Here is a 26,418-nt window from a genome sequence, read left to right as displayed (position 1 = left end):
CAAATGTTGTTTTGGTCATTAGCAGTTTTATTTCCACCGCAAACTCGTATTCTGCCGTCTATTGGTCGTAACAGAAACTGACACTCATTTGCCCAATGAACATTTTTCCAGCTTCTCATGTTCCAGCGTCGATGGTCACTAGCCCTTTGAAACCTGATTATACGGTGCCTGGCTGTTAAAGCAGGTCTCTTGACAACACGACGTGCTCTTAGGTAGCCTCTATGAGGTCGACGGACCAATGTTCGAACACTAACATGACCACCTTGACACCAGTGGTGTCTAAGTTGTGGGGCAGGAGTAAATGGGTTGGCTTTAGATCGGTAGTTAAACGGGGTCTTCCGGACCTTGGTTTATCATTTACAGTTCCTGTGTCAACATGACGTTGTAAAAATCTGACAAATACGGTATGTTTAACATTGAAATGGTTACCTATGCAACTAGTGCTCCTACCGGCATTTGACATGTCAATTGCTTGTCAAGGTTCAGTCACATATACCTTACCCCTTGCCATATTTCACAGTGACTTGGTGAAGGTCACATTTCACCTGTACGCGGGACAGTAGGAAGATGATTTAAAGGCATCGAAACAATGTATTCGAAAAAGTGCAGATGACCTTTAATAAAAAATTGCTTGGCGTGTTGATCGGATTTTGTTTTTTTTTGGTCGTAATGAATTTTCTTGGTGCAGGTTATAGGCAATTCATAACACCAAACATAAATATCTTTTTCGCAAAAGTTAAAAAAATATTGCCAGTTATATTTAGGTGATGCTTAACTTTTGGCGGACTGTATATATTATTCTAATATGACGTGCTTCTTTCGCTTTGTAAACAACACTGTGATAAAATTCTCGATATATCTATACTTAGCGCAGACTCAGAGATGTGCACATTGATGGCTGTTACTATTTACCTCCCATGTAAATCCACATGTATCGTAACCTATGTGCAAACACTATGTCGATTTCGTTGTGTCCAAATTGAAATTGAAAAAAAAACTACAGAACCGTTATTCCTATTATATATCATAACAAAAATAACGCTAACGCTCAGGATAAAAATCGAATATCACGGCACAGGCCATGTGTAAATATCCAACAAATCTATGGTTTCCATGAATTATTTATTAAATACATGAATGAATGAATAAACGAATAGATAGATAAATGACTGACTGACTGACTGACTGACTGGATGAATGAATGAACAAATGAATGAATGAATGAATAAATAAATAAATAAATAAATAAATAAATAAATAAATAAATAAATAAATCAATCAATCAATCAATCAATCAATCAATCAATCAATCAATCAATCAATCAATCAATAAATAAATAAATAAATGACATTTGCATAGATAAAGTATATTTAGTGTACAATATCATGAACATTCTACTAACGCTTGTTAGATGTGTAATAGAGAAAACCCTAGCATCTACCTAAAATATATTTACACAGAAAGTATGATTGTGTTTATCTACTGTCAAACAGAAATTATTCTGGTCAACGCTTGAACTCAAAACTAATTAAAACAAAATTGTCGTACTTGTTTTCCTAAGATTGGGTAAATCGTCGATATGCACTTCATTAACGTCACACTAAAATAGCATAATCAAAACTAACATTATTGTACTATGCGTATGAAGTCCTATATTTTGCAGGTAGTAATTGTAAGGAATAGTATTAACAATTATCAATCAATAAACAGGGGACTTTAGTCCAAAAAGTGCGTTTTCCTTTGCCAAAACTTTACGATGTTGTGTAGGATTTATCCAGCCATGTCCCTTCAGCAGCGTGATCTGCATTTTGTGACAAGTTAGATATTCAATTTTCCAGTCTTAGTTATGTTTGCTGCTTTACGGTATTTACCTTTATTTGTAACGTTAAAAATTTGTTTTGAAAGGCAAGGATGTACTATACATACGTGGATACGTAAGCTTAGGGACATATGACAAAAATTAACCTAAAGTAATAGACATATTCATCCAATGTCAGCTTCACCTAAGTTGTAGCCTTCATTCCTTAATTACTTCGGGTTAAAAAACAAACATGCTAAATTTGGAAAATCAGTCATTAAAATTACGAAAAGAATTTTTTTTCACTTATATTTATAAAACGAAAAATGTGGGATATATTTTTGTAAACACCATAATAAACTCAAACTTATATTCTTGTATGTGTCTACAATAAAATAGATCTATTCTATTTTTAGAATTTTACCTGTGGTAATATGAACGTAACGAAAATACGTCACTATATGTGGCGTTGATACATTCATGTGACGCACAGTTTATTACATGTTTGTGGTGTCCAGGTGTGCTGTTCTTGGATTCATGGGAGGTGTCCGTTGTTATTTTGTGGTTTAAATGTTGTAATATACTATACTATTATTTATTTATGTGTTTCTCTGTCCTGATTATTCTTGCGTTTATTTGCACTGTATTCCTGTCACATAGCCACAAAACAGGTTCAACCCACCATTTTTTTCTTAAATGGCCTGTACCAAGTCAGGAATATGGCAATTGTTATAAAATAGTCCGTATCTATGTATGTTGGCAATTTTTTGTTGTTGCAGTTCAGTGTTTCTGTTGTTCCGTTTTCGTTCTAACAGTCGATGTGTTTCCTTCGGTTTTGGTATGCGACCCGGATTTGATTTCGATTAATCAATGTATGACTGTTGAACATAGATATACTGCTGTTTTCTTTATTTAATTCGGTTTCAATCATAAAACTTCAGGAATCGCTCAGTACTTGGGTAACTTTATTCTTTCCGTTATCCAGAGAGCTAGATTACCGCTGTGATCTGAACCTCTGCCTGATTCGGTGCCACAGTGACTGAATGTACTAAGAAGTTAATCTACATTGAACATTAGCCAGATGTGGCAAGTTGCGTTCGATCCCGATCCCAATAAAATAAAATTGCCAGTTTTATTGACGATGGACGGTGGTTCTCTCAATGTTCACCGGCTTCGTCCACTTATAAAACATGGCCGGGATGGAATGGCTACAAGAGCTCAATATGGCGTTAAACACAAATAACTTAATCAATCAACCGATCAACCTCTAGTCGGTTTTTGTAGAGACAATTGGCGATTAAACTGTTTCTGTTTCTTTAAGAATTTAATAGTTTTACCTTTTCATTCGTGTTCCAAACGTTAACTTAAGGACTCTTCTGAACATTTGTATCTTCTGTATCATGTAGTGGTTACCTAATCTACACACAAAAATTCCGAAAAAAATCGCGGCCTCAAGTAAGCGTTCTTCAACTAATCTTTTAGATCTTTTAAGAGCTACTAAAACATTTTGAAGGTAAAATATCAAAAACACCGAACCGAAAAATTCAAAAACGGAATGTCCTTTATCCATTCGTTTGATGTGTTAGAGCTTTTGATTTTGCCATTTGATTAGGGACTTTCCTTTTAGAATTTTCCTCGAAGTTGAGTATTTTTGTGATTTTACATTATCAAATGGAAAAATAAAACGCTCAAACACATCAAACGAATGGAAAATAACTATCATATTCCTACTTGATAGAGCCATTTCCTTATGTAGAAAACATAGAATGTATCATTAACTTATTTTTATACACTTTCTCGTGATTTTTTATTGTTTTTCTGTCATGTGGTTTTAATTGTTTGGACCAAAAAATTGTCACAGTTTAAGTATTTCCTACAATTGCTGTAAAATGGTGAAAGTACAATGTATGAAAAGAAAATGTAAACAATTATTTCCGCATTAGTTGAAATTTCCTGTAATTAGTTTCACATTGTTTAATTCGGTGACACTTAATATTTTTCAATATTGCCCTAGATCTCTTCTAGTTATTTGTGTCGTTTGGTTGCGGTCTCGTCGATATATCTTTTAACGGTAATCATTTGTAAGTTGATCATTGAAGTAATCAAACTAAGACTAACAAGTCTGTTATATTGTATGGAGCTCCCGGTTGTATAACAGTTGTCGTTCGGTACATTTAAGTCAATTTTAAGATATATGAACTTGTCAAAAAGTTAAACAAACTTAATTTCAAAGAAATATTGTTTTTTAAATCTGTACAAGATTAGGCCCTCCAAGTTTTTCGGGACATAAAATATACAATCGTTGTTCTGTCCAAATGGGACTTCTTGTAATCCGTCGACACCAGACAAATATTCAACAATCGTTATTATGCCCAACGGGTCTTAATATAAAAACTTTGCCAAAGCTGGACTTATCGTGTAGGCCCAAACGGTACTTATAATAGTGTGCCCAACCGAGAAATCCAATTTACAGATATTGTTTTGCCCAAACATTATTTTTAATATTTCGTCTAAACGCATCATAAAATCTACATCCGTTGTACCCTGTTATATTCAAACGGGACGTATCATAATCCAACCACAAGGAACATAAAATCTACAATCGTAGTTCTGTCCAAACCGGGCAAATAATCTACAATCGTTATTATGGCCAAATGAGACTTCATATATAAATCGTGTAGGCCCAAATGGTACTTTTTATATTGTGCTCAAACGATAAAACCCAATCTTCAGACATTGTTTTGCCCAAATGGGACTTTTAATATTTCGTCTAAACGTAACATAAAATCTAAATGCGTTGTTATACCAATACGGGACGTATCATAATTCAACCACAAGTGACTTAAAATCTACAATAGTTGTTCTGGCCAAACGGGACTTTTTTTGCTGTGCATGTACTGATTTTGTGTCATGGATTGAAACCCCATATCCTTTGTTTTTCTATTATTATAATCTGTCTAAACCGGACACATAATCTACAGTCGTTATAATGCCCAAAACGAGACTTAATAAATATGCAATCATTGTTCTGCTCAAACAGGACCTATTATGTACTCCGTTGGATTTAAACCTCGCGTACCCGACTCATAATGTGGTTTGTGGACTAATATATAAAAAAAAAAGAATAATTATTGTACTTATCTTTTTCCTTTCATTTTGTTGTTGTCGTGTTGAGGTGTTTTTCTTCTCATCCTAATTTTGATATATTTGTTTAAAAATTTAAAAAGTGAAACTTTTGTTTTTTTGACCCCAAAGACAAATCTTGCTCAATTTCTGATTAATATTTTTTTCTGGTAGTGCAAAGCCGTATTTTACGTTCCTTTAAAAAACCGATAAGGAGTCTTCAGGTGAAAATATAATATTGACCTGTTGCACGAGCTGTGTCTGAGTGTTTACGTTGATTTTCCTCGAGTTCAGTCATGAATGAGCAAACACTTATGATGACAATCGTCGAACTGATCAGATGTGAGTTGTATCGATGAAGGATAGGCTAGAATATGCATGTTTATAAGCAAGTAAATACCAAATAAACCAGTTGCGAAAATATATAAAACTTAAACAATACATATCCATACGCAGGATTAAGAAATGAATTGAGTCTACACCGACTCTTTGGACTAACACTTGCAACAAATGACGACTCTGGTTTCCGATATATATAGTTTTATAAGTTAAGCATGGAATGCAATTTACATAGTGGGTACTGCTCAGTGTAAGACTTAAAATCAAATGATGAAAATGTTTAAATAACAAACAAGTAATAACTTGAATATACTTGACAAATATCACTCTAAATGCGTGACGAATTCAATTGACAGATTATGGAAAAGGTAGCACATAGCTTATGATCAACAATAGAACATGCAGACTACTTTATCAAATTAAATAGATACAATAATACTAGGTAAGATTGAAGTAGATGTCCCTTATTGAAATACGTTACATGTATGCAATACCTCTCACAACAAGAGTTTTAAAGACTGGTGAGTAACTGTTCTGTATCTAAATTTTTGATTACATGTTCTAACTTAAAAAACCCAACGATTTCTATAAATTCAGTTGTTATGTACGAATAATTGAGGTATGAAGTATTTGTATCAAAATCCTTCTTTGCAGATTCAGTATGAAATTATTAATTAAGGGAATATACGCCCAAACAGTTTTATGATAGAAATAAAGGATACTTAATATACAAAATTATGTGTACACTTTGAAAGGTATTTATATACATATATAAACAAAAATCCTAGTAAGGAAATATGATATTGTTGTCATTGAGACAACTATATCCACCCAATCCGAACCCCTACAACGTATTAAGATTGCGATTAAATATCTCATTTGAAACTCACAATTGCAATACGTAAACAAACAGTGTATACAAAGTGTATTATCTATATTCAAGATAAAACAAACAATCAGCAAAGACGAAATGCTACTGCCATTCTATCAAGAATTGTAAGAGACTGTAAAATATATTTCGGATAAAACTATTATAACATTAATGGTTTAAATTAAATCTACTCTTCTTAAGATATCAAAGCAGGTCTTGGCAACCATATCGTACTACTTGTATAAATAAAGAAATACATGACTTTGTCGTCAAACTGTACATTTATTGGAAAACATCTTTCTTTAATACTTTAAATGACAGAAATACAGCAGTCAGTGATTAACATATAAATCGGTTATGACTGTGCCATTGATTTGATACATATAGTTCGGAAAAAAAATGATTGCGTCTCGATATGAGGTAGACGTTCGATACGTTTTAAAAACGAATTAGAAATGTACTTTTAAAGAATGGCTTTATATTTGAATAAATTTTGATATTTGATAGTAACATAGATATTTTTTAAATGATGTGGATCTATATTTAGGATTTAAACTACACGGTTTCCAGAAGGTTAAATGTAATATTTCTATCTTAATTTACTATCCTATTATTTATGATAACTGTATGACAAAAGATAGTATGTTTCAAAACTTGAGATTTTGCCAATATTGATAATTGAATATTTTGTTATCTAATTATTGCAGTCCAATACTTGTGATTATCTGAAAAGGTGAGGTTAGTTTTTGTTTTTACATATATTATAGAAATTACTGTATACAAAATATTGATAAATTGTAATAATATGTTATATATCATGTTTTTGTATATTGATATCAAAACCAAAACATTCTTATTTTTAGTTTGCCTTACGCAGAAGAACAAGTGTGATCAACGTCGAACATCTAATAGTCGTCATCGCAATTTTTTTTTTTAAAATCGCCTACACTGACATCACATTGCTGATAAATACGGGGCATTACCAAGTAATATCTAAAGGTACCGTCGTCATACCAACATAAACACAAAAAATTAAAAAAAAAATGTAAACAATTTTTTGATTTTGCCATTTGATTAATGACTTTCCGTTTTGAATTATCCTTGAAGTTTGGTATTTATGTTATTTTACTTTTCACTATTTATCGAAAAATTTGGAATTAAAAAAAAAAAAAAAAAAATACCCCCCCCCCCCCCCCCCTTTCCTCCCCAAATAAGGGAGCTTATTATTAAAAGGACGACGCGTGGTAAAACTAGTTTTGTTTTACTTTTACAAGATCGCATAAAGTTAAAAATCAGTTATGAACCCTAACTTGTATATGATCGACCAGACAAATAGTACATAGAAGATCAACAATGGTCAATGGTTGTATTTTTCGTTTTATCTGATGACATTTTCTCTATTAAAGAAATTGCTGTTAGACATAATAAACTCATTATAGGCTTACTGCGAGTTACAACTTAAACGTTTTTTAAAATAGACAGTATGTTAACACCTTATTGTCTTTTTTATACTTTCTTTTATAATTAAGTCATGGCCTCTAACCCAAAGGTAGAGATAATTACAGAAACGGATAAGTGTTTGCCTATCGTAGAACACTTAGCTAAGTGTGACTTTATAGCTTTGGATGCTGAGGGCATCAACTTGGGAAAAGATGGTCCTTTGACTCTGTTACAGATCGGAACAATGGACGACAAAGTTTATCTTTTTGATATTGAAACAAACACAGATTTATTTAGAAAAGGGAAGCTGAAAGATATCTTACAGTCTGACAAGCCAATAAAGGTAAAAGAATAATCTAACCGTATTTCTTTTTTCTTTTACATTTTTCTCATTAAAGTATGTTTGCCAAACTGTCAACTTTTATTGTATGTCTGTTACTGTAAAGGAACACGTCATAGGTAGACTTTAATCTGTCGATCGAACGATTTTTAAAGAGTAAAGACGTTCAACAAATATATTTCTTCGGTGAAATTTCAAGTGTATTTGCACGTTATATAATAAAAATTTGTTTTAACGCCTTGAATCAAATATGATTTATAATGTTAAGCTAAACATAGGTATACAGTCAATTTCAGAGGGGAGTATTGATGTTTGTTTATTAAAACATCAGTTTTTCAACCCTAAAGGATGTTGTTAACTTCATCATTAGAATGCATATACATATACACGAAAAATAAGTTTGGAACACTTCAATCCATAGTTACGAGAAAACATTTTTTTTGAAAGCATTTAAAAGATTTAAATGAATAAGAAAAGAAATTAGCACACTAAATTTTGGATTTGAGGCAATTGAAATCGTCCCAAAAAGTTTGGAATAATTTGTATATAGTAATTTTAAAGTGTTTGATTCTTTTCAGACCAAGCACGCATAAAAATACAAGCAAATTCACACAACCGTTTATGAAGTTATTTGTGTGTCACTAATGTTTAAGTGAGGGTATAACGATATAAAGTTACATCCTACCCGCTTAAAACAGTTTGTTTTTCATCAAATGTTTATTTCTGGTTTAAATATCATGTTAAATTGCTATCTCAATAATGATTTTCTAAAACCTCTTTCAGGATAATAAATAATTGTAGCATTCTTCTTTATTTAGGTTATACACTCATGCGCAGGTGACAGTGCTGCACTATATCACCAGTTTGACATCAAGCTAAACAATGTGTTTGACACACAGGCATGTATAAACAAACTATATGTAGCAGGATGGATTGATTATTTATCTATGCTAGCGGTCAACATGACATGCATTTTCAGGGCGAAAACAGGTTTAATATGAACGTTTGCAGGACGAAATATCAACCTTCACCCGGATACATTATTCTATGTTTTATTTTATGATCATTACAATTATCAGTCTTTTCTTTTACCCCTTAAGAGTGCTTAGATGAGAAACAACATATACCGATTTTCAAGTCTTTTGTTTTTACCCGGTAAGAGTTCGAATTCACGACCTCCCACAATAGAGACGAAGAGTATTACTAACTGTCGAGTATCGAGTCGAGTGTCGAGTTACAAAATTCGAGATGCGAGTTACAAAAATCCACTTGCAAGTAACAAAAATTGAGTTGCAAGTTACGAAAAGTCGAGTTGCGAGTTAAGAAAGTCGAGTGGCAAAAATAGTAAAAATAAATAATAATATCACTGGTAAAAAAAAAACGGACGGTCTTTTGATTCCGAATGGAGGTCCTGGAGTTTTCAAATATAAATATCATGTTTTGAAAAAAAAATAAAAATGATCGATTTAATATTGGTTCTGAATGCAATTCTATATGCTTATGACGGCAAGTCTTTATTAATTGAGGAAGTCACAGTAATCGGAGAGAACTAACGACATTAGGGAGGAAAACTGGCAATCCTAGTCAATCAAGATTGGATTCGAACGATTCTGTCTTAGAGCAGGGTTAGAACTAACAACTCCAATATTGACAGGGTAGTGCGTTATCACTGTAAATGAACTACTTTGACCATTTGATCACCGAAGCCCTTGCAATATTTAAGTACAGAAGAAAAGTATTATTTTATTACAGAAAATGTATATTTTGTCCTGAATAAATGGAAAATATTCTGAACTTCGTCTGAGATTAAACAAATAATCTAGGTGTTTATTGGCAGCGACGTTACATGTAATCTTCGAGATAAGCAGACTACCACGAAACCTCCGATGCGGTCAATTTGATAGAGTGTGAATCATTTGTAAACATGTCCGAACGAAACATAAAACATTCAGTTGTGTTGTATGTCTGTGATGTATGTTTATACAGTTTTGACAGCTGGATCCCAATTATTTTCACATTAAGCTAGTATGTCTAATTGGGTTGCTCACCAAATTTGGTCAATAAAACAGAATTATAAATAACTGTCATATGAGTAGGAGGTATAGCTAGCTATTAAACCAGGTACTTCAGGGAAGGAATATAATAAGCAGTTGTTTTTCACATCCGTTGTGATTGAAAGCGTTTGATGTTGTCAGTTTTTATGGACTTTCCCTTTTGGATTTTCCTTAGAATTCGGTATTTTTGTTAAACTTATTCACTACGCACGGCAGTTGGCATAATCATAAACACGCCAATGTGATATTTAAAACACTTATTTGGTGACTAAAAATTCTTTTCATACGTTTATGGATAATGTTTTTAGATTAAATTATTATTTTACTGCGTATTACCGCGTTTTGCCTTTTAACTTTCGTATGTTTTTCATAAAAATAGGCAACAGAAGACAAGACAGTAAATTCTAGGAATATGTAATTGATTCATTGATATTTCAGGTAGCTCATCTTGTGATCGAGGAAAACAAAGGACGGAAATTGCCCCCTTCTATGAAATTAAGCGATGTATGTCAAATGTACAACGACAAAGCGAAACCACTAGATCAGAAAGACGAATTAAAGGTTTGTATGCATGAATTAAATAAAAAAAAAAGAAAAGAAAAAAAGACTGACAAGAAGAAAACAAATAGGAGACAACAGATATAGAACTATTTTTGTGTGCAGATTTTAATCTTCGTATATAATTTCACGTACATGGTAATAACATAATAAGGTATTGTTCGACAAAAAAATACTGTTAATGTCTCATTAAGGGTACTTTATTATAAATTAAAATACTTATACAATATTAAAATAAGGAGATGAAGCATAGTTGCGAATGGGACAACTATCCACTGCATTCAAAATAAGTTAAACGGCTTTAGGCATTGAGCAAATTGACAGCTACCAATAGCTGCGTGATTTGTTATTGGTGGTTACGTCTATCTAACTCATGCTTCATCGGCAAAATACAAATGTAAAACTAAGAATTTTCTAGTTCGACGTGAGTGCTTTTGAAAAAGTACCTTTTATCATGTAGTCCTGCCATTGTCATGAAATGAAGGAATCGTTTAAAATAAAGACGTTGAACCTAATTTCGATATGATCCTGTGACATGTATTTGAACACAAGCCGTCATACGATTGAAAATCATATGAAGTAGTGAGTGATAGAAAAACAAATTATCAGCAAAACGCTGTTGAAAGTAGTTTGTCGAAGCAATCTTATTTTAGTCGAACTCTGGGTGTGTCTGCGAAAGATCTTATCGGGATGTTTACATTTGCGACTAGTACATTAAAGGAACCACAACATACAAAGAACCTGTTAACAAGCCTGCTTGACGCCATAAACTGGTACTGTTTTATTTAAAAAATGGGAAAAGATTTTAAATTAAGGATTGTATCCAACTCATGTATAAGTCTGATTAGTTGACTAGGTGTGGCAATACTTTTGGTCACATAAGCTCACCAACGTTTGTATCAGAGTTTGGAAGTTTGAATAATTTGGCTTTGAGCAACACTGATGAGACAGTTAGTGTCGAAATAAACATCTGGCGCAGTAAATTATGTGTGAAATAGGGTTTTTGAAAGCTTTATCATTATATTCTAGGTAAAATGGACGAAGGAAGATGGAGAGCTATGGGCTAGGAGACCATTAACAGCTGAGATGATCGAATACGCTAGTAATGACGTCACAGCCTTAATACCTACAGTTTATCATAATCAGAAAAGGCAATACATTTTATTTTGTAATTCTTTTAATATCATGTTAAGTATTTGAATTGTCTAATACCGCTGCCGTTCGAACAACGAAGAGAAATCAAAGTATGAGATGACAAATCAGTTATCTTTACTATTAATATCACAGTCCTTTAATTATATGTAAGCATTACGTGTGCATGTCGTCTTTGTTCATTTACATTTTTAAACATCTACAGTTAATTCTCGTTATGGAAAACGTATATCAGATTTTCTTTGAACGAATGATTTGTTTGCTACAATTCTTCAGTAATCTGAATCATTTATCAGAGAAAATAAGGACAAATATTTTCGTGTACATATTGTATATGAAATGTTGTCACTTAGATTCATGTTTTGTAAGTATTCAGTATAACCAAGAGTTATCGTGGTGGTTGGTGCTGATTAGTTACAAAATGAAAATAACACCTCTAAAACTGGGGCCGTTCGAAGTGCTTCTCTGGATTAACCTTCATCAGTAACGCTCAACCCCAAAAAAGAAAAGGCCAAGAATTTACTTGAATGTAACAACGCGTAAAGCTATATGACCAACAGAAACATAAAAAGAGAATACAAATCAATATAAGGTGAAATTTACCCGATAGAGTTCTAACCAATATATTTTGTATTCTTTAAGAACCTTGGAAGAGAATAAATTATTAACTAAATATCAGGAAAGAGTTGAAGATGAAATCAACTACTATATAGATGAAACTGCTCCGCAAAGAAGGCGAACAAGGGTTGATGGAATAGTGGAATCGATAATATCAGATATTGAAAGGAAATATGGAAAGGATACAAAGTTCCAGGACATAACAGATGAGGATGAAATAAATGCGTTACACAATGTCAGATATGATGCAGAAGTAATGTCCCCATTTATTAAGCAACTGAAGACAGAAATGATCAAAGCACAACTTAAAGAATTAGGTGATCAGCTGTCAACAGAAGGCAATACTTTTATTCCGAAGGCGAGATCATATGGATTCCTTAAGGCTTATCAGAATATTCCAGATAAAGATATACAAGAAGAAGCAAAACGTCTCCAGAAAGCATTAGATACCATTATTCTCTCTGATATGGCTAACAAATACAGTTTGAATACAAAAGTCAACGTTGTTAAGAAATGCGAGAAAGATGCATTGCAGAGTATTCGACCAAGGCATAAAGATGACAACAATTTTAACCCCATTCTCTTATCCCTTTATTGGCAAAAGCAAGAAATAGATTTAGATTTTGAAATTGAACAATTGGAAATTACTGGGAGGAGCTATAGGATAACACAAGGAAAATATAAATGGATTAAATTTAATTGCAGTGCCAATGTACCAAACGGAATAAAAATTAAAGCAAAAAGACAACTCGTTAAATTGGACAAAACATTTGGAAAGGGAAAATATTCAGCTTGAAATTAACGCGGTCAACAGTTAAAACTTGATAATATGTCAACGAAAATCATTATTAAGAAGTGATTTTCAAATGATTTCAATAAACTTATAACACATAATATAATTGATTTATAAAATTCTTATTTAATAAATGTATTAATTCATAAATTAATTAATGAATATTTATAAATGAATGAACACATAAATGAAGAAATATATGAATGAATTATTGAATAAATAAAAAGATAGATACATCAATAAATTATTAGATTCAATAAGGAACTTTTTACAATTAAAACCGTATAAATATTTGCGATTTAGTTAAATGGTGCATTTTCAGAAAAAAACTCATACATTCTACTAACACATACTACGAACTAGTTTAAAACACAGACCTCTCTCCCGCCCAAAGAGATATTCATGCAGGAAGTATATTTGTGCATATTAACTGTCAAAGAGAAATCATTATGGTCAACACTTGAACTCTAAACTAATTTAGCCAAAATCATTATTTTTTCCAAAAATTTGGCAAATCGTCAATATTCCATTTCAATGACGTCACAGTCAAATTCCGTTATCAAGACTTACATTATTATGACATTCTTGTAAAGTCTTATATTTGGCAGGTAAGAATTGTAGGCAATAATGGTATAATCAATTTGTGTTTTCTTCTTCGTTTGACTAGTAATTAAATCATTCAGTATTACGTGGATAACACATAAATTAAAATGAATTTCATTACGAAATCTGTGGTATTTTGATTTGATATTAATCAGGTGTAATACCACCATTTCATAGTACGTCACATCGGTTTCATACGAAAAAGGGTCGAAAAAAAAATATTCCCTTGAATTTGACAGTTGTAGGAAATTAATCCTACTTTTCAATGCAGTAAAACATTTCAGAGTCATAAACATATATCTTCGATGTTTCAAAGCATCATTCTTTTTTATTTGGTGTTTCTAAAAAATATTTTGGAAACTTGAGGTTACATAGTCATAAACATATATCTTCGATGTTTCAAAGCACCATTCTTTTTTTATTTGGTGTTTCTAAAAAATATTTTGGAAACTTGAGGTTACATGGTTACTAAAGCCTGTAAACAGGACAGAAAGGGGTGGAAATTTGATTGTTTAACTTCCAGTGATGGTTATTGTCTTACATGCAATGAAATGTTATGTAAAATTTTGTCTGTAGTACTGGACAGGATAAAACTTTACTTATGCCAAGTATTTCTTTATTTGAAACAAAGATATTTTTTGAAAAGTGCAAATTTAACAAAGACTAATAGGAGGAAAACAATGGTGGTATTACACCATAACACGAAAATATAAACAAAAACTATATCAATTTTGTGCGTCAAATTTTTTAATTTACCTTCATCAGGAAAGTCCAAACAAAATATGTGTAAGGCAAGGATGTATGAATACTAGCGATGTCGCTCGTTTATGAAATCAATACTCAAGTACTCGAATACTCTGATAAAATTGGTAAAAAATGTATTGCTACACAGGCAATTTTTTTCAACGTGTGTTTAACGTTTGTGCTCATTACGTGAAAACTACGTTATTTCCATGTGTGTATCACACCGTTTAAACGTTTATATCACCTGTATTTGACACACACAAGATTCTCATGTGATAATCACGTTTTAATCTGCTCACGTGATATTCACGTTTAAACGTAACGTTATGTTCACATGTAAATTTTTTAACGTGATATTAACGTGTAAATATTGTGTTAATTTCACACGTAAATTTTTAAACGTGATTTTAACATGTAAATATTGTGTTAATTTAACATTTAGATTTTTTCACATTATTTTAACGTGTAAAAGTTGTGTTATTTCACGTCTATATTTTCACATGATCGTGATGTGAATTTCATATTAATATCACATGAATAACATATGTACATGTAAGTGCAAGTTATTTTTGCAATGGCTATGTTGGATTTTCATGTGTTCAGTGAATATTTAAGGTAATGCATCTGTCATATAAATTTTACCTTAGTACAACATAAAAATTCACCAATTGCAAAAATTGAAGTTGAAAGTGTATTGTATGTTGTTTACTGTAAAATATAATTCCTTCACATGGGTTATTCTGAATTAACAGACTAATTAGAAATATACATTGTGCTTTGTTATGCTCTAAATGAGTCTTCCTTTATTTCCTGTTCTATTAAATTATAAAATCTTCCTTTACTTCAAGTTGACAATGGTTTTCATTAGAATCACAAGAGGTATATTCCGTAACAATTCTTTTTTAAAGAAATAAAACTCATTTCATGTTCTGATATCTTCTTTTCACAGTCTTGTTGTTATAATGATTTACTGCTGCAGACACTTATTTCCTCTTTTTATTCATAGAAGATGTATCACTCTGTCAATTTTCCCTGCAAACATAAGAAAAGTAGTAAGAACAAAGAAATTATAATAATAGCTTATTAATTTTGTCGTTGAATTCTACTGGTACTGAACATGCTCTAAATCGAAGATGCAAAACTACATCATATGAATGTTTTAGTTTATGATTATTTTATTCGAACACAATTGACTTTTAAAAATAGGATCAGACACAAGTTTTACATCTGTATACAATAGGATAATAATATTATATTAAATTGAGTATGCATAAATTTTGCGCCTGTCCCAAGTCAGGAGCCTCTGGCCTTTGTTAGTCTTGTATCATTTTTAATTTTAGTTTCTTGTGTATAATTTGGAGTTTAGTATGACGTCCATTATCACTGAACTAGTATACATATTTGTTTAGGGGCCAGCTGAAGGACGCCTCCGGGTGCGGGAGTTTCCCGCTGCATTGAAGACCCATTGGTGGCCTTCGGCTGTTGTCTGCTCTATGGTCGGGTTGTTGTCTCTTTGACACATTCCCTATTTCCATTCTAGATTTTATACATACAGAATTATTTAATTCTAACATGAGTATAAGTTAACCAATTTGAAAATAAAATGCAAGGCTCAGCTTGATATGACTGACCACAGAGGTATATAGACCAATTTGAAAATGGGGCCCAAAATCAGAAATCTAACTAAACGATTAGATTCAGCATATCAAAGAACCCAAAAAATTCAATTTTTGTTGAAATCAAACAAAGTTTACTTTTGGACCCTTTGCTTCTTAATGGGGACCAATTTAAAAACAGGGCTCAAAATTAAAATTTTAACTTAACAGTTAGATATCTCATATAATAGAACCAATAAATTATTAAATTTTATATGTCTTCAAACGACAAAGTTTAAATTTGTACCCTAGGGACCTCAATGTGGACCTATTTTAAAAAGGAGGCCAAATCTATATACAAGTAACAAGGTTTGAAAAAATAAATTAAAGACTTTGAATTAAACACAATTGAAATTGGTCAAGAAAAAAACAGTTTATACATATATGCATGTACAAAGAATAAACAAAGTGTTATTTTTGGCCCCTAATGCCTAAACTGTTAACATGGTTAAGGCCATAACCCCCAAAATCAATCCAACCTTCCTTTTGAGGTATGGAACCTTGTGGTGTCATAAAGATCCATTAACTTAAATTTGCGACTGTATAAATATATCATGTATATTATAAAAACAAGAGTGCACACCCTGAAATGTCTCGCCTTCTTTACTAACCATTGATATTATGTTGATAGTCCTATATATATAAAGCTGAACTACAACTATCACATAAACTTAACATGATCCAAGAAAATGAGGTCAAGGCCATATAAACCAAACGAGAAATACTTATAGTATGTACATTTGTAACACCTTACAATCATTCAATACACTAAATATAGTTAACCTATTGCTAACAGTTTCTAAAAATCAGACTTAACCAAGAAAACTAAACATTGACCAATGAACCATGAAATTGGTCATGGTCAGATGAACCATGCCAGGCAGATATGTACAGCTTACAATCCTTCCATACAACAAATATAGTTGACCTATTGCTTATAGTTAAAGAACGGACCAAAACACAAAAACTTAACACTGAACAATGAACCGTGAAAATGAGGTCAAGGTCAAATAAAACCTCAAGACTGATATGTACATAATAAAATATTTCCACACACCAAATATAGTTGACCTATTGCATATAGTATTAGAAAAAAAGACCAAAACTCAAAAATTTAATTTTGACCACTGAACCATGAAAATGAGGTCAAGGTCAGATGACACCTGCCAGTTGGACATGTACACCTTACAATCATTCCATACACCAAATATACTAGACCTATTGCTTATAGTATCTGAGATATGGACTTGACCACCAAAACTTAACCTTGTTCACTGATCCATGAAATGAGGTCGAGGTCAAGTGAAAACTGTCTGAGGGACATGAGGACCTTGCAAGGTACGCACATACCAAATATAGTTATCATATTACTCATAATAAGAGAGAAATTAACATTACAAAAAATCTTAACATTTTTTTCAAGTAGTCACTGAACCATGAAAATGAGGTCAAGGACAATGGACATGTGACAGACGGAAACTTCGTAACATAAGGCATCTATATACAATTTATGAAGCATCCAGGTCTTCCACTTTCTAAAATATAAAGCTTTTAAGAAGTTAGTTAACGCTGCCGCCACCACAGCAGGATCACTATCCCTATGTCGAGCTTTCAGCGACTAAAGTCGCAGGCTCGACAATAAAAACTACATTTATGGGATTTGAAGGAAGAAGTGATGAAAAAGCAAATGAGGATGAAAATTGAAGTTTTGAAGGTTGAATCCAAGATATATTACCATACCCAATGAAATAAGAAACTGCTTACACATTTATATATTTAAATATATATGTTCAATGACAAGACTCAATACAAAGTTTACAGTAACGCTGAAGAATGACAAAACTCAACGCATGCCTGATACAAAGTTTACAGTAATACTGAAGAAAATTTTGTGACGGTCAGATTGAAGGGAAAAAAACAATAATACAAGTTCTCTTTGTCTGCTTAGATAATGAGGCTGCATGGACAAGCTAATATATAGCCTTTATTTATATCTTTAACCTTTTAGTCATTTCAGGATATCTGCCTAAGACCATTCTTTGGTAATCTCGGATACATGTACCCGGTACATAATATTCACGAGCAGAGACAATCAAATTTGAATTATTTTACATTTGTCATTTAGTAGCCTTTTATAGCTGTCTATGCAGTATAGGTTTTACTCATTGTTGAGTTAAGTGTGAAGTCCATTTTCACTGAATTACTCAATTAGTACACATTATTATGGAGGGGCCAGCTGAGGCCCACCTCGGGGTGCGGGATTTTCTTGCTTCGTTAAAGACCCATTGATGGCCTTCGGCTGTTATCTGCTCTTTGTTGGGTTGTTGTCTCTTTGACATATTCCCCATTTCCATTCTCAATTTTACTCAGACTGACTCAGAGACATCATATATAATGTCTCTGATTTACTTCACCAGTATAAAAGAGAACTAAAGTTAGTATTTATAGATAAATTATTTTATATTTATATATCTATTCAAAATAAAATTATGAAAAGAAAAGTAGAGATTATTGGGATTTTTTTTAATGTCAGAATATCTGGCAAAAACTCAAAAACATGAGGAACGAACATCCTTAGACATAAATATATATGGGTTTTGATTTTTACAAGACTTCAATAAATAAATAGGGGCTTTTTCACATTCAGCTGCAGGTACTGAGGACCTGCATGTATTGATCACTTACACTTATCTGTCTGGAGTGGTATATAAACTTCACATGTCTCATAGACATACACCACATAACTCATTTTATTTCACCAGTTAAATATATGTCAAGATTGTTCATGATCATAGAATGACACTTGAGTTAATTATCAGGCAATTACCTTTCATTGTTCCACTTATTAATATTTACCACACAATTTTGGTAGTTCACTGTAATGTTCCCAATTTAAAGTTTGACAGACTATGACAATAACTGTATGTGTAAAAAAAATACTTAAAATTTATGCATTTCTTTTTTCTATATGACAGATAATAAGCAGGGCATGAACGAAGTATGGAGGATCTGTTTGAAAATTCCAGACATGAGAAAGAAAATGACAGGGAGAGATGTCCAGTTCAACGTTACCAGGACAATTCAGCAAAGTTCTAACAGATATGTATGCACTATTTCCATTCTATGAAATGTAACGCATTTAACAAAACAGTGTGCTTTAAAAAGAACAACATGCCTTTTGGCTTGCAATTTGCAGCATATGTGCAGAGGAAGAATAGATATAATTTGTTGTACATTAATGCTACATATGATATTTAAGTAACTTTGCAGAACAAAATGTTCTGAATGTTAGCATTAAATATTTGCCACTGGACAACTGAAGGACCTTATGTAATGCATACAAAAATTGATAAGTCAAATGTAAAAGGTGATAAGAATCGAATAATCATTTAAATGTGTAACTATATATACGGTACATATACAAATGTACCTAAGAAGTGACTAAACAACATGAACAATAGATATATCTTGGAGCTATTCAGGAATTATCTAACAGGGTCTTTTTTAACACCAACCACCCGTAATATAAAAATTTATTTTACTTAATGAAGTACAACATGTATGTTTCTAAAGAAATTCTGAGGAAATTACAACCATCCCAATATAATATGACTACTTGGCATGACATCAGATGCAACTCATTCATTTGTCATTGTTACCTTTAAAAAAATAAAAATAAAAAATGACTTATAAAATCATGTCTGATTCTACAACATTTCATTTTATACTTTAAACAAATTTGATATGAATTTGGAGGGCTTGTAATCGTGCAGTCCTATTGCAGCTTTTTATTAAATTTTTAACACACTGTACAATTAGATTGCATAATTGGAATCATTATACCAAAAAAACTACTGTTAATGCTAATAATAAAAAAAACAAAACTAATGGACATTTATTGATTCATTGATGTCTTTATTTTCTCATAATTGAGATATTGAATGATTAATGTTTAGCGCCACTTTTAATACTATGGTGCTATTTTGTGGTATCCAGTTTTTATTGATGGAGGAGGCTGGAGAGAACCATGACCTTTGGTAGGAAAACTGACAATCCTAGTCAATTAAGATTGGAGTTAAGTTCACTTGCCACGTGCAGGATTTGAACTCACAACCTTAGTGTTGACTGGCTGCTGGCTGGTGATACAGAAGTTCGACTACTTAGACTACTCGTCCAAGTTGGCCCCATATAATCGAGATATAATAAATATATATATATACAAAATTAATTAAATATCACACAACAAAAGGAATGTAAAATAAAGAAAGAAAAAAAGAAAGTTTTATACATACACACAAAGAAATATTTAAGTCACTCAGCATAAAATCCCAATGCAATGATGTTAATCTTTAATGATAACATGTTACATGTATATACTGTTCATATTATTAACATTACTAAAGATGATTATGTGACATTTGTTTGTCAGTCAGTAGATGGAGGCATAATATGTGGACTAAAGTTCATGTTCATGTACATTTATTTGAATATTTATTTTTCCAGAAAAAATCTGAACTTGAGGCAAATATATACTGTCATGTATATACATGTATATAAGATGGATAAAGGACATGATACTTTAGCAGTGCTTCAGAGAATCACATTTGGCTACAGAAGTTTGTAGTATTTTGGTTGTAATCAAGTTATTAAGCTGAAGGTAATTTAATAGTAAAACAAGAAATGTTTCCTATTCAAGTATACTAAAATAAAGTTTGATGTTTAGGTCAGAATATGATAAAGTTCTTTTTTTTTGTCTCCCTTTAGATTTACTTATGTATTTTCTGGCTTTTTTTTTTGTAAAGTACTGGTAAAAGTCAAAATTTGTTTGGTAAAGCACCATTTAAGTTCAGAACATGTTGTATATAGTATATTTATAATTTAGATAAAATAAAAATAAAAAATACAATTATTTTATCTATCTACCCTATCTTTCTGCCAGGAGACAGCAAATAAGTGTATACATTTTTTGGCTTTATTGTTCAAAAATGATGTTACAAAACATAACCAAATATTGATTAAATCCTTCATACTGCAGGTTATTTCTATACTTGCATGCCTGAAATTAAGATTATAATCTCATCAAACATTACTTTTCTAGTAGATAATAATATATTGTCAATTATATTATAATAATTGAATATTAGAGTTTCAGTAATTCATATATTGTCTTATTGACAGCTCATTCAAATTAAAATATAAAGTTATGAGGGTCCGGTAATTGTAGATTTGACCATGTTGACAGCAACAATAGCTTAAAAGATTTTGACATAAAAATTGAACAGTAATCTGAAACTGATGCTCAGAACCTTGAGGAATATCTAGAATTTCATTTTGTTTATAAAAACTGTATACTATACTTTTTGATAGCCCTTAGTAAAACATTTTCTTGGCTTATTTTCATTTTATGAACTATTTGAGTATTTCTGAATTCATTGACCCAGATTTAAATAGATGGCTCAAAGGATTGAGATCTAAAAAAAATCTTTTAAGACTTCCAGATGTATGTATGCCTTTCTTCTCGTTATTGCTTTGTTTGATCCTGTTCCTAAGCACATATTGACATAATGATGTTATTTTTTTTTTAATTTACAGCTTCATAGTAAAACAGATCTAGGCTACACCTTCACTATTCAAGTCAGACTTTAAAAGGAAGCCTTTTTTGTTGATAGCTGAACATGTAAGTAAATACATTAATATCTTATTTGTATATTGTACAAATTAAACAAAGGAAGAATAATTAAGAAATAATTCGCCTTTTTCAGAATCTAAAGGATTATGGGTAATCTAATTGTTCGTACACCAAAATGAAAATAACATTACCTCATTGGTTGAATTTCTATTGTTTAGAACTTTTTAAACCAATCACAACGTTTTGGTGCACGCTTTCGAAAATATTACCCAGAACAGAATGCATTTATTTAGATTCCGAAAGGGCGAATTAAACTGGTGATAATAGAAATATTAAAATGAGGAGATGAGGTATGATATTGCCAATAAGACAACTATCTACCAAAGTTCAAAGAAAGTGGATGTAAGCAATAATGGGCAACCATAGAGCCTTTAACAATGAGAAAATTCCATAATGTATAGTCCGCTATATTTAAAGTTTAGTCTTTGTTTAAAGTTTTTTTTTATTTATCAATATATGAAACCTTCATCATGGATTATCATGTTGATGCAATTAAATGATATTTGAATAGTAGATTTTAATAATCGAGAGGGGTAGAAGATACCAATGGGATATATTCAAACTCAAAGGTCGATTTACAAACTGACAAACGCCATAAAACAAAAAAAAGACCGACTAAAAGACAAGCAACTGCATACACAATGTAGAAAACTAAAGACTGAGCACCACAACGGCACTAAAAATCTTGGTGATCTCAGATAATGCAGAAGGGTTAGCTAATCCTGCTCCACATGTGAAACCTATCGTGTTATTCCAAAAAAATATCTTTTCCAAGTTATACTAAGTCATTAGGCATCAGGCAACTAGCAGATTGGTTATTGACTCTTAATCTAACACTAAGATATCACCATATTCATCAACCATCAGTAATGTAAATTTTTAACCATTAATCAATAAATCTTGACCTAATGTGAAGTTTTGAAATTTGCAAATTTTTTATGAAAAGGATAGACAAGACAGTACCAGTAAAAACAACACAGACATTGAAAAATTAAGAAACAGAAAGAACGAAATTTTGTCTTCTCTTTTTCATTATTTTTGTCTTGCCTTGAAAAAGCTAGATCTAGGGGTGCTGTTTCAACAATGTATAAGTTTGTGATTAGGTCATTTTAAGGGAAATTGAGATATAATGAATATATATATATATTTCGGAATCTATTTATTAACAACATCTTCGTATAATACCATCTTATATTAGTATCGTTGTGCAAATCTCTAGACTTATATATATATATATATATATATATATATATATACAAAATTTATTAGATATCACACAACAAAAGGAATGTAAAAAAAAAGAAGAAAGTTTTATACATACCATGAAATGATACGGACAATGAAATACTAAAGTCACTTAGCATATAAGTTTGTGATTAGATGTAAGAAGATGTGGTATGAGTGCCAATGAGACAAATCTCCATCAAAGTCACAATTTGTAAAAGTAAACCATTATAGGTCAAAGTATGGTCTTTAAAACAGAGCCTTGGCTCACACCGAACAGCAATCTATAAAGGGCCCCAAAAATGTTTGTCAGTTTAAGGGGAACCTTTAGTGATGGGCCAATGATATTTGGTATTCAGTTGTATTAGTATTGGCACATCACATTTCCATGGAGATTATTTGGCCCTGTACATTCAGTCATGTTTTTTTTATGCCCCCGCAACTGAAAGTTGGGGGGCATATTGTTTTACCCCTGTCTGTCCGTCCGTCCGTCCCATTATGGGTATATAGTTAATCCGCATAACTCCTCCTACAGTTTGAATCCTAGGAAGTTTTCACTTTGCTGTCTGTTTGTACATATATTGAAGGTGTGCATGTGGTCAGGGTTTTGATTTTTATTAATATTTGCTCTTTTGGGAGATAGTTGAACTTTGTCAATTTTTGGAGTATTTACTTTCATAAGAGGAGCGTTTAAATGTTATAGTTATTTTAAAATAACACTTTGCATCTGCGGGGGCATCAATTGTGTCTCCCAGACACAATAATATCTCAAAGAAAGTCCTACATTGACTTTGTTATAATACAGTTACTTCAGAGTGGAGTCACTTTGTCTAGTTTTCATTTCAATTTTACACAGGCAAATCACCACATTAGTTATGATACATATAAAAAAGATGTGGTATGATTGCCAATGAGACAACCCTCCACAAGAAACCAAATGCCACAGAAATTAAGAGCTATAGGTCACTGTACGGCCTTCAACAATGACCAAAGCCCATACTGCATAGTCAGCTATAAATCACAAACGTAAAACAATTCAAACGAGAAAACTAACGGCCTGATTAATGTACAAAAAAATTAACGAAAAAAACAAATATGTAACAACAAACAACCACTTAACTACAGGCTCCTGACTTGGGACAGGCACATACATACAGAATGTGGCAGGGTTAAACATGTTGGGGGGATCTCAGCCCTCCCCTAATCTGGGACAGCGGTGTAACAGCACAACATTAGAACGAACTAAAAAAATCAGTTGAAAAAGGCTGAACTCAACAGATGGATACAAATAGAAATACATACAACAAAAACACAGAGTGGACGTGGATGGGTACTTGTACATCCCAACAACAAAAAGACACTTAGTACAATCTGAGAGTGCAGATACTGACAGCTAGTTCATAGCCAATAACAACTTAAAAAAAAAATGCATCTAAGAATAAATTATCAACCAGTACACATCCAACATCCAATGGATTTAGTGTAAAGACATCATAAACAATCAGAGAAAAACATGACCTGGTGCAATGCCAAGACACAGGAAATGACAGATTGTAGATCCATGAAAGTGCATATGTATATAATAATAATGTTTACTAGGGTTGTAAACTATAGATATATTGAGAATTTTATCACATTGTTGTTTACAAAGCAAAAGCAACACTCATATTAGAAGTAAAATAAAGCTTTCATTATGTATGCTTAAATAAGATAATATTATAACAGTAAATAAAATTCTTTTTTTTATCCTTTCAGATGAAGAAACTTTCAAAAGAGTGGAGCATTTAGAAGACGGAACAATCAAATATTATTTGTTACTATTTCAGTAACTTTTCAAATGTTAACTGTTTAGAATATTCTTAAATATAAATATAATTGAATTTAATGTGGAAAGTGTTTTGTTTTTTTTAACATTTGGTAACATATGCCTCTGTTAGGCACAATTTTTTAATCATAAGCTGATAATTTTTAGATTTGTCATGGTAAACCTGCAAGGGACACAACTCTTGTAGAATGAACATTGTTAAATAGCTAGTCTGTATTGAATTGTTGTTTGGTATACATTTGGTTTTGCATTATTTTTTTTGCAATTTCGAATTCGACTTCTTTTCAAACATTGTATAAATTTAAAATGTAGCTGACTTTGACATTGGTATTCGTACTTTTAGATTTTTTATGAATTGTCAAACAAACGCAATTATAAAGCAAGAATTTCAAACAAACAAAAAAAGAAATACTAACAGGAAGATTCGAAAGGTTTCAAACATGTAGAAATAGTCTCATGGTTTAAATAAGATTTGGATTTATATATATATATATAAGTTTTAATGGATGCTAAACATCCAGCCACAAATATTACATACATATTCAGGATGATAACAGGTTAATAAAACATGCATATGAGGTAACTGATAATCAATATAAGACAATTTATTGATGTATAACTCACTTTTACAGTACTTTTACCATAAAGAACCAGAGAAACATCTTCAAATAGAGATGACCAAGAACAAAAAATGATATGTCAATGAGTGCATTGTTACAAAGACAATATTTCATTTTTCCTAGTGGCTGCTTCACATAAAAGTCTTGTTGTATTATCACGTTTATATCACGTGGCTTTATATTTAACGTGAATATCACGTTGTATTATCACGTTGATATCATGTGGATTTATATACAACGTGAATATCACGTGTGACGAACGTTTATTTCACGTTGTGCTCACAACGTGAATATTACGTTTCTGCTCGTTTCACGTTGTACTCACGTGGTGTGGACAACGTGAATTTCACGTGATTCCCATGTTAAAATCACGTTGGAAAAAATTGCCTGTGTAGACAGTAAGAGTACTAGGTTCCATTATTTAATACAACATCTGGTTGCATCTGGTTACGTCACTCGACTCTATTACTGACATACGTTGGTATTGTTGGTAAACGTACAGTTACAAACTAAACATGTATATCAAGACGAAAACATGATAATGTGATATTAATGTGAACCTTGGTTTGTTCTAGACCGACAAACGAACCAAGAATTTAGACATGGTTGTTCACTATGTATCAATCCACAGAAACATGTTTTCATGATGTCAGCATCCGCGGATAAATCAATAATGCTGCGTGCCTGCTGGGAAGCAGCAAACACCCATTTTCACACTCGTGCGAACATGGTACCAAGAGACAAGCAATAAGGTTTTTAGCTGAAAAATGTGTGTAATGTAGCCAAAGAACTGAACAATTGTCATTGTTATAAAACGAAACTGGAAATGAACGTTAATCCAAAGTCATCGTAATTGTAATATCATTTTACAGGGCATTTCAGAACAATGACAGATGTTGAGCGTAGAAACATTAGATGAAGGAATTTTTTGAAAAATTCAGCGATACAATGGAATGATGCTTCATTAATTA

The 26,418-nt window shown here is 31.8% G+C and overlaps 1 protein-coding gene and 1 long non-coding RNA gene across 5 annotated transcripts in view; both read left to right on the top strand.

Annotated features, from left to right (window-relative positions):
- Positions 1-395: 395 nt before the first annotated feature.
- LOC127719646 (piRNA biogenesis protein EXD1-like) overlaps positions 396-26,418 on the top strand; it is a 154,825-nt gene continuing 128,802 nt past the window's right edge. For 2 of the 4 annotated variants that reach the window (XM_052225870.1, XM_052225874.1), the window contains exons 1-2: positions 6,877-7,915; positions 8,731-8,749. In XM_052225870.1, the coding sequence (XP_052081830.1) occupies positions 7,664-7,915; positions 8,731-8,749 (271 nt within the window). In that variant the 5' untranslated portion in view covers positions 6,877-7,663. The other 2 variants (XM_052225869.1, XM_052225868.1) reach the window with 2 other exon arrangements.
- Positions 18,692-25,528, top strand: LOC127719650 (uncharacterized). Its single transcript, XR_007990442.1, has 4 exons — positions 18,692-19,192; positions 20,593-20,746; positions 21,682-21,766; positions 24,758-25,528. It is a non-coding gene; the product is annotated as an uncharacterized LOC127719650 (long non-coding RNA).

Source organism: Mytilus californianus, unplaced genomic scaffold, assembly GCF_021869535.1.
Source record: "Mytilus californianus isolate M0D057914Y unplaced genomic scaffold, xbMytCali1.0.p SCAF_11, whole genome shotgun sequence".
NCBI classification, from domain to species: Eukaryota; Metazoa; Mollusca; class Bivalvia; order Mytilida; family Mytilidae; genus Mytilus; species Mytilus californianus.
This window is presented reverse-complemented; position numbering and strand designations above follow the sequence as displayed.